We start from the raw sequence: 9,265 nt of genomic DNA on the forward strand, positions 1-9,265 counted from the left end.
CGCCCACACTAGCCGCCCAAGAAGTGGGCGATTTGCCCCCACCCCCAGCGAGGGTCAGCTCTGCCACTACAGCGGGTTTTCTCCGTGGAGTATTCCCATGCCGTGTGGTCAGACCTATCGTCGGTTCGGCCATGGATCCTGGGTGGGGATTCGCACCCTGGGAACCGGGAATTGACAGTTTATGAGACATGGAGACCAATGCAATACAGAAAAACAAAGTCTTTAATTGGTGCACAGAAGGCGAGAGAAATACAGAACACGTACATGCCAAATCCTGAAGGACATGCCGAGTTGTGAATCCCTGACTCCTCGCACTCCCTGGGACTTGGGAGCATTCCTTTGTGTGTGTGTGTGTGTGTGTGTGTGTGTGTGTGTGTGTCGGGGGGGTGGCGAGGAGAGGGGGAGACTGTCAGACTGTCAGTTCAGTGGAGCAGCCATCATATATTGTTAACGCAGCATGCTCAGATCTTTGGTTTTCCTCCCTTCCAATTCACAAAGCTTCCTCTGCCTGGGCACAGGGGACGTGGGGGGGGGGGGTCGAAACACTACCCACCCTGTGCCTGTAGCATCAGGACCACCCCCTTGTTCCGGTCATGGGCTGGAACTGTACCCCAGGGAGAGTCGGCACCTTCAGGAACTGTACCCCAGGGAGAGTCGGCACCTTCAGGAACTGTACCCCAGGGAGAGTCGGCACCTTCAGGAACTGTACCCCAGGGAGAGTCGGCACCTTCAGGAACTGTACCCCAGGGAGAGTCGGCACCTTCAGGAACTGTACCCCAGGGAGAGTCGGCACCTTCAGGAACTGTACCCCAGAGAGAGTCAGCACCTTCAGGAACTGTACCCCAGGGAGAGTCAGCACCATCAGGAACTGTACCCCAGGGAGAGTCGGCACATTCAGGAACTGTACCCCAGGGAGAGTCGGCACCTTCAGGGGAACTGTACCTGAGGGAGAGTCGGCACCTTCAGGGGAACTGTACCTGAGGGAGAGTCAGCACCTTCAGGAACTGTACCCCAGGGAGAGTCAGCACCTTCAGGAACTGTACCTGAGGGAGAATTGGCACCTTCAGGAACTGTACCTGAGGGAGAGTCAGCACCTTCAGGAACTGTACCCCAGGGAGAGTCGGCACCTTCAGGAACTGTACCTGAGGGAGAGTTGGCACCTTCAGGAACTGTACCTGAGGGAGAGTCGGCACCTTCAGGAACTGTACCTGAGGGAGAGTCGGCACCTTCAGGAACTGTACCTGAGGGAGAGTTGGCACCTTCAGGAACTGTACCTGAGGGAGAGTCGGCACATTCAGGAACTGTACCTGAGGGAGAGTTGGCACCTTCAGGAACTGTACCTGAGGGAGAGTCAGCACCTTCAGGAACTGTACCTGAGGGAGAGTCGGCACCTTCAGGAACTGTACCTGAGGGAGAGTCGGCACCGTGAGGGGGTGAGACAGGTAGGTGTGGGGAACTTCCCCTACCCATTGATAAGTTAGTACAGGATATGAGCAGTGGGTGGAATCAACGGTTGGAGTGGAGAGCCACACATTCACCCGTTGTGTTAAGGGGCCAGGTGTTGAGACTGCTCTACATTCAGTTAACCCCACCACCCCCTGGCTCAGGCCTTGCCCCGGACTCCCGCAGACCTGGATCAAGGAGCCTCGACTCAGTACTTTCGGCGTTGGAAGATTCCCCGGGATCGAGTCGGAGTGACCGGCTGGTCTCCCTCCAACTCAAAGAGATCTTTTCCAGTCTTCATCATTTGCTCTTCGATCTTCTTGTGCCTCTTCATGTCTGACAGCACCTTATCCAGGCGGGCCTCTCGCCTCTGTGTCCGTGTGCAGCTTCCTGGGAAAGCAGATCCAGGGAAAATCATTCAAGAGGCGGCTGAGGGTTCTCAGGGATTAACATACTGACCTTTCACCCTCTGGGACCTGGAGTTAAATCCTATCCCCCAGACAGAGGGGGTGAAGGACTCCTCTCTCTGACGGAGACTGGGTGGGGCAGTGGGTCACACACTGACCTTTCACTGCCAGGTGTAGTGCTGCCCTATCAGACACTGGCACAATACTCATGCCCTCCCTGGTCTGGGCACTGTCCCCACGCTGGTTCTTGCCCCATCTCCCAGTTCTCCATTCTCACCTGGATTCCGGCGCATCCCGAAGAACGATTTCTGGGGTGTTGGTTCATCGTCAAAGTCAAATTCAGTCGGTGCTTGAGGTCTGGAAAGAGAGAGAGAACACGGAAAGGAGACGGCATCGCCACAGGCACCACGTCATCATAGAAACATAGAAAATAGGAGCAAGAGTAGGCCATTCGGGCCTGCTCCGCCATTCAAAATGATCATGGCTGATCGTCTAACTCAGTACCCTGTTCCTGCTTTTTCCTCATATCCCTTTAGCATTAAGAAATATATCTATCTCCTTCTTGAATATATCTAATGACTTGGCCTCCACTGCCTTCTGTGGTAGAGAATTCCACAGGTTCACCACCCTCTGAGTGAAGAAATTTCTCCTCATCTCTGTTCTAAATGGCATACCCCGTATCCTGAGACTGTGACCCCTGGTCCTGGACTCCCCAGCCATCGGGAACATCCTCCCTGCATCTAGTCTCTCTAGTCCTGTTAGAATTTTATATGTTTTGATGAGATCACCTCTCATTCTTCTAAACTCGAGTGAATATAGGCCTAGTCGACCCAATCTCTCTTCATACGTCAGTCCTGCCATCCCGGGAATCAGTCTGGTAAACCTTCGTTGCACTCCCTCCATGGCATGGACATCCTGCCTCAGATAAGGAAACCAAAACTGCACACAATACTCCAGATGTGGTCTCACCAAGGCCCTGTATAACTGCAGTAAGACATCCCTGTTCCTGTACTCAAATCCTCTTGCAATGAAGGCCAACATACCATTCGCCTTCCTAACTGCTTGCTGTACCTGAATGCTCGCTTTCAGCGACTGGTGTACAAGGACACCCAGGTCTCGCTGCACCTCCCCTTTTCCCAATCTATCACCATTCAGATAATAATCTGCCTTTCTGTTTTTACAACCAAAGTGGATAACCTCACATTTATCCACGTTATACTGCATCTGCCATGTTCTTGCCCACTCACCCAACTTGTCTAAATCACATTGGAGCCTCTTTGCATCCTCCTCACAGCTCACATTCCACCCCAGCTTTGTGTCGTCTGCAAACTTGGAAATGTTACATTTAGTTCCCTCATCCAAATCACTAGTCACTGCCTGCCACCCGGAAAAAGACCCGTTTATTCCTACTCTCTGTTTCCTGTCTGTCAACCAATTTTCAATCCATGCCAGTATATTACCCCCAATCCCATGTGCTTTAATTTTGCACACTAACCTCTTGTGTGGGACCTTATCAAAAGCCTTCTGAAAATCCAAATACATCACATCCACTGGTTCTCCCCTATCTATTCTACTAGTTATATCCTCATAAAACTCCAGTAGATTTGTTAAGCATGATTTCCCTTTCATAAACCCATACTGACTTTGTCCAATCCCGTGAATGCCCTCCAAGTGTTCTGTTATCACATCTTTTATAATAGACTCTAGCATTTTCCCCACTACTGATGTTAGGCTAACTGGTCTGTAATTCCCTGTGTTCTCTCTCCATCCTTTTTTTAAATAGTGGGATTACATTTGCTGCAGGCACCGTCGTATCATCACCACAGGCACCGTCTTATCGTCGCTGGGTCAAAATCCTGCAACTCCCTTCCTAACAGCACTGTGGGAGAATCTTCACCACACGGACTGCAGCGGTTCAAGAAGGCGGCTCACCACCACCTTCTCAAGGCCTCGCCAGCAACCCCCACATCCCATAAGCGAATTTTAAAAAATCGCCACAGGCACTGCGTCCTCATCGCCACAGGTGTAAGATTCTCAAAATTCACAGATCCCCCAAAACTCGGAGATAAACCCTAAAGAAATTCACCTTTTCCCTGAGTATGGAAAACTTTGGCCATTGACCAAAATCCTAAGATGGAAGGATAGGTGAGAGGTCACCAGACGAATCAACAACACACACATGGAATGTGGGAGAATTACTGCTTCAGACATGTCTCCGTTTGAATGCAAAACCTACAGCAGGTGGTCAACACTCACTGCCATTGAAAAAGGCAACTGCTCCAGACATGGTGGGGCCATGTCTTTGTTTTAAAGCAAAACTGATCAACACCTAGGACGTTGGATACAAAAGGAAGCCTTGTGTGACAAGCTCTAAAAAATCAGAATTAACAATGACCCATCAGGAGAAGCAATTGCAACATGATGAGGGACCATCAAAAAGCCATCAACGATTCTTAAGGACTTTGTAAGAACTGTTTAAACAGACATGAAGTGTTTTTTTAAAGTGATGAAGACTATTGTAAGAGAGGGATATAGAAGTGGAAACTCGAAACCTCTCTCGCTCTTGCGCTTGTGTTCTGCTCGTCTTGTTCTGCCTGTCTCTGGAAGGAAGAGCAGCTTCCAGCGAACAACAAGGCGAGGGGGCAACAGAGAGAAGGTCAGCAGCTCTAGAAGCAGGCCGACACACATGAAGAAACCAGAGCAACAGTCCCAGTGACCATCAGACACCTCGCGGCAATAAAGGCCTTACGAAACAACCAACCGAATATTACCACCAACCAACCGGGTAATATTGGGCCACCGCGACCAAAGAAAACCAACTCGGGAGAAAACCGAAGATCCGCAAAGTTTCCACTCTACAATCTATTCTTGACTTACCTCTGGGTGAAATACTGTCAAGGATTCGTTTGGTGAGCATTATCTCTGGCCCTTTAGAGTCCAACTTAGCTTGTACAGTGGGGTTGGGAGGGGTGAGATATCTTTCTACTGTAATTTCCCTCGTGAATCGAAGTGTTCCCCATTTTATTAGAGTGTTAAGATTGTTGTGTTGTATTTTCTCTTTTGAATAAAGGTCAAAGTTTCGTGCACCAAAACCAGTTGTCTGCTGCACTTTGTCACAACCCCCAAATTAGTCCAAGGTCTAGAACCAAGGAGTGGGAGCGATTCGAACCGCTCAGAAGTCAGAGGCGAAGCTGACACACACCACCACCCCCTACACAGGCGCCGCGTCCTCACCCACACAGGCGCCGCGTCCTCATCGTGCCACCATCACCGGGCAGCTCACGGTAAGGAACCATCACCCTGCCACCCATAAGAAACACCAGTCCCATTAGCTCTTTGGGCCAAAGCTGGGCGGCTTACTTCTCTGCCTCCTCCTCCTCTGCCTCCTCCTCTTCTTCCTCCTCCTCCTCCTGCGGGTCTGCTTCAGGGGTGGGGGCACGCCGGGGCAGTGGTCTCACCCTCAACTCCAGGGTGCCCTTGTCAGACAGAATCTCGTACATTCGGCGAATCTCCTGGTGGCCTGGGCTCCACCTGTCCGCATTCTCCAATTCCACATCACTACAGCCCACACACCAGTCCTCCTCAGTCTCCAGGGTCAGTCCCTCCAGACCCACAGCAGTCCCAGGCTCCTCACACTGCATGGTCATCCCTGGGCCATCCACACTGTGGGGAGAGGGAACCAGACACACGTTAGAGGCAGGCAATGGGAAGGTGAAGCAACACACACAGAGCCCAGGAGATTTCTGACCAGACCAGACTTCAGCAGGATGTGATTTAATCTCCGTACAATTCTGCCCTCTCCGTTTTATCAACTCCACTATGATCATTGCAATGGGACGTGCTGTGTAAAAACCCCACTGGGGTAGGGGCAGTACAGGGGAGCATGAATACCCCATTGGGGAGGGGTTCAGACAGGGGGGGGACATCAATTCCCTGTTGGGGGAGGGGTTCAGACAGGGGGGCATCAATTCGGATACAGTAGCAGAGTGGTTATGTTACTGGATTAGTAATCCAGAGGCCTGGACTAATAATCCAGAGTCATGAATTCAAATCCCGCCACGGCAGCTGGGGAATTTAAATTCAATTAATTAAATAAAATCTGGAATCAAAAATACTAGCATCAGTAATGGTGGCCATGAAACTACTGGATTGACGTAAAAACCAATCTAGTTCACGAATGTCCTTTAGGGAAGGAAACCTGCCGTCCTTACCCGGTCTGGCCTATATGTGACTCCAGACCCACAGCAATGTGTTTGATTCTTAATTGCCCTCAAATGGCCGAGCAAGCCACTCAGTTGTAAAATCTCGCTAAAGAAAGTCATAAGAATAAAACCAGACGGACCACTCGGCACCGGACACGATACAGGCAAACCAAGCCCAGTCGACCCTGCAAAGTCCTCCTCACTAACATCTGGGGACTTGTGCCAAAATTGGGAGAGCTGTCCCACAGACTCGTCAAACAACAGCCTGACATAGCCATACTCACAGAATCATACCTTTCAGCCAATGTCCCAGACTCTTCCATCACCATCCCTGGATATGTCCTGTCCCAACAGCAGGACAGACTGACCAGAGGTGCCAGTACAGTGATATACAGTCAGGAGGGAGTGGCCCTGGGAGTCCTCAACATTGACTCTGGGCCCCATGAAATCTCATGGCATCAGGTCAAACATGGGCAAGGGAACCTCCTGCTGATTATCACCTACCGTCCTCCCTCAGCTGATGAATCAGTCCTCCTCCATGTTGAACACCACCTGGAGGAAGCACTGAGGGCAGCAAGGGCACAGAATGTACTCTGGGTGGGGGACTTCAATGTCCATCACCAAGAGTGGCTCGGTAACACCACTACTGACCGAGCTGGCCGAGTCCTGAAAGACATAGCTGCCAGACTGGTGGTGAGCAAACCAACACGAGGGAAAAACCTCGTCCTCACCAATCCACCTGTCGCAGATGCATCTGTCCATGACAGTATTGGTAGGAGTGACCACCGCACAGTCCTCGTGGAGACGAAGTCCTGTCTTCGCACTGAGGACGTGTTATGTGGCACTACCACCGTGCTAAATGGGATAGATTCAGAACAGATCTAGCAGATCAAAACTGGGTATCCACGAGGCGCTGTGGGTCATCGGCAGCAGCAGAACTGTATTCCAGCACAATCTGTAACCTCATGGCCCGGCATATTCCTCACTCTACCAATTACCAACAGCCAGGGGATCAACCCTGGATCAATGAGGAATGTAGAAGAGCATGTCAGGAGCAGCACCAGGCGTACCTAAAAATGAAGTGCCAACCTGGTGAAGCTACAACTCAGGACTACATGCATGCTAAACCGTGAAGCAACATGCTATAGACAGAGCTAAGCGATTCCACAACCAACGGATACAGATCAAAGCTCTGGCGTTCCTGCCACATCCAGCTCGTGAATGGTGGTGGAAAATTAAACAACTAACGGGAGGAGGAGGGCTCTGCAAACATCCCCATCCTCAATGATGGCAGAGTGCAGCATGTGAGCGCAAAAGACAAGGCTGAAGCATTTGGAATAATCTTCAGCCAGAAGTGCCGAGTGGATGATCATCTCTGCCTCCTCCCGATATCCCCACCATCACAGAAGCCAGGTCTTCAGCCAATTCGATTCACTCCATGTGATATCAAAGAAACGGCTGAGTGCACTGGATACAGCAAAGGCGATGGGTCCTGACAACATCCGGCTGTAGTGCTGAAGACTTGTGCTCCAGACTAGCTGCGCCTCTGGTCAAGCTGTTCCAGTACAGCTACAACACTGGCATCTACCCGACAATGTTGGAAAATTGCCCAGGTTGTCCTGTCCACAAAAAGCAGGACAAGTCAATCCGGCCCTATTACCGCCCCATCAGTCTACTCTCAATCATCAGCAAAGTAATGGAAGGTGTCATCGACAGTGCTATCAAGCGGCACTTACTCACCAATAACCTGCTCACCGATGCTCAGTTGGGTTCCGCCAGGACCACTCGGCTCCAGACCTCATTACAGCCTTGGTCCAGAACATGGTCAAAAGAGCTGAATTTCCAGAGGTGAGGTGAGAGTGACTGCCCTTGACATCAAGGCAGCATTTGACCGAATGTGGCACAAGGAGTCCGAGTAAAATTGAAGTCAATGGGAATCAGGGGAAAAACTCTCCAGTGGCTGGGAGTCATACCGAGCACAAAGGAAGATGGTAGTGGTTGTTGGAGGCCAATCATCTCAGCCCCAGGGCATTGCTGCAGGAGTTTCCTCAGGGCAGTGTCCAAGGCCCAACCATCTTCAGCTTGCCTTCATCAATGACCTTCCCTCCATCATAAGATCAGAAATGGGGATGTTCGCTGATGATTGCACAGTGTTCAGTTCCATTCGCAAACCCTCAAATAATGAATCAGTCCGAGCCCACATGCAGCAAGACCTGGCCAATATCCAGGCTTTGGGCTCATAAGTGGCAAGTAACATTCACAGACAAATGCCAGGCAATGATCATCTCAGCAAGAGAGGGTCAACCACCTCCCCTTGACATTCAACGGCATTACCATCACCGAATCCCCCACCATCAACATCCTGGGGGTCACCATTGACCAGAAACTTAACTGGACCAGCCATATAAATACTGTGGCTACGAGAGCAGGTCAGAGGCTGGGTATTCTGCGGCGAGTGACTCACCTCCTCACCTGTCCCCAAAGCCTACTTTCCACCATCTACAAGGCACAAGTCAGGAGTGTGATGGAATACTCTCCACTTGCCTGATGAGTGCAGCTCCAACAACACTCAAGAAGCTCGACACCATCCAAGATATCGCAGCCCGCTTGATTGGCACCCCATCCACCACCCTAAACATTCACTCCCTTCACCACGCGGCGCACTGTGCCTGCAGTGTGGACCATCCACGGTCAATCAGGGATGGGCAATAAAAAATTCCCCAGGGGGTCGGGGGAGAATCTGACCGAACCCCCCCCCCCCCCCACAAATCACATCACCGACCCGCTCCAGGCCCGGGCCCGGGTTTATTTAACTGAAAACAGGGCGCTCACCGTCTGACCGTCCGGGGGAGGAGAGGGGTCACTCCGGGCCCTCGATCCACGGGCCCGGGGGGAGCGGACTCTCCGGGCCCTCGATCCACGGGCCGGGGGGGAGCGGTCTCTCCGGGCCCTCGATCCACGGGCCGGGGGGGAGGGGACTCTCCGGGCCCTCGATCCACGGGCCGGGGGAGTCGGGGACTCTCCGGGCCCTCGATCCACGGGCCGGGGGGAGGGGTCCTCTCCGGGCCCTCGATCCACGGGCCGGGGGGAGGGGTCTCTCTTCGGGCCCTCGATCCGAGGCCTCAGTCAACGCGCGGAGCGGCGTCAGTTCCGGCGGGAAACGATGATTGACAGCAGCGCGCGGCGGATTTGAATCTGTTTCCGGCTGGGAGA

At 52.1% G+C, this 9,265-nt stretch overlaps 1 protein-coding gene across 1 annotated transcript; it reads right to left on the bottom strand.

Moving 5' to 3' along the window:
* Positions 1-204: 204 nt before the first annotated feature.
* On the bottom strand, positions 205-9,057 carry pagr1 (PAXIP1 associated glutamate-rich protein 1). Its single transcript, XM_067977695.1, has 4 exons — positions 8,885-9,057; positions 5,211-5,513; positions 2,128-2,207; positions 205-1,833 (listed from the first exon to the last, which is right to left on the bottom strand). The coding sequence occupies exons 2-4, from the start codon at positions 5,495-5,497 to the stop codon at positions 1,652-1,654; spliced, it is 549 nt and encodes a 182-aa protein (XP_067833796.1). The 5' UTR covers positions 5,498-5,513; positions 8,885-9,057; the 3' UTR covers positions 205-1,651.
* Positions 9,058-9,265: the final 208 nt, after the last annotated feature.

This window comes from Heptranchias perlo, unplaced genomic scaffold (assembly GCF_035084215.1).
Source record: "Heptranchias perlo isolate sHepPer1 unplaced genomic scaffold, sHepPer1.hap1 HAP1_SCAFFOLD_1679, whole genome shotgun sequence".
In the NCBI taxonomy this organism is placed as follows: domain Eukaryota; kingdom Metazoa; phylum Chordata; class Chondrichthyes; order Hexanchiformes; family Hexanchidae; genus Heptranchias; species Heptranchias perlo.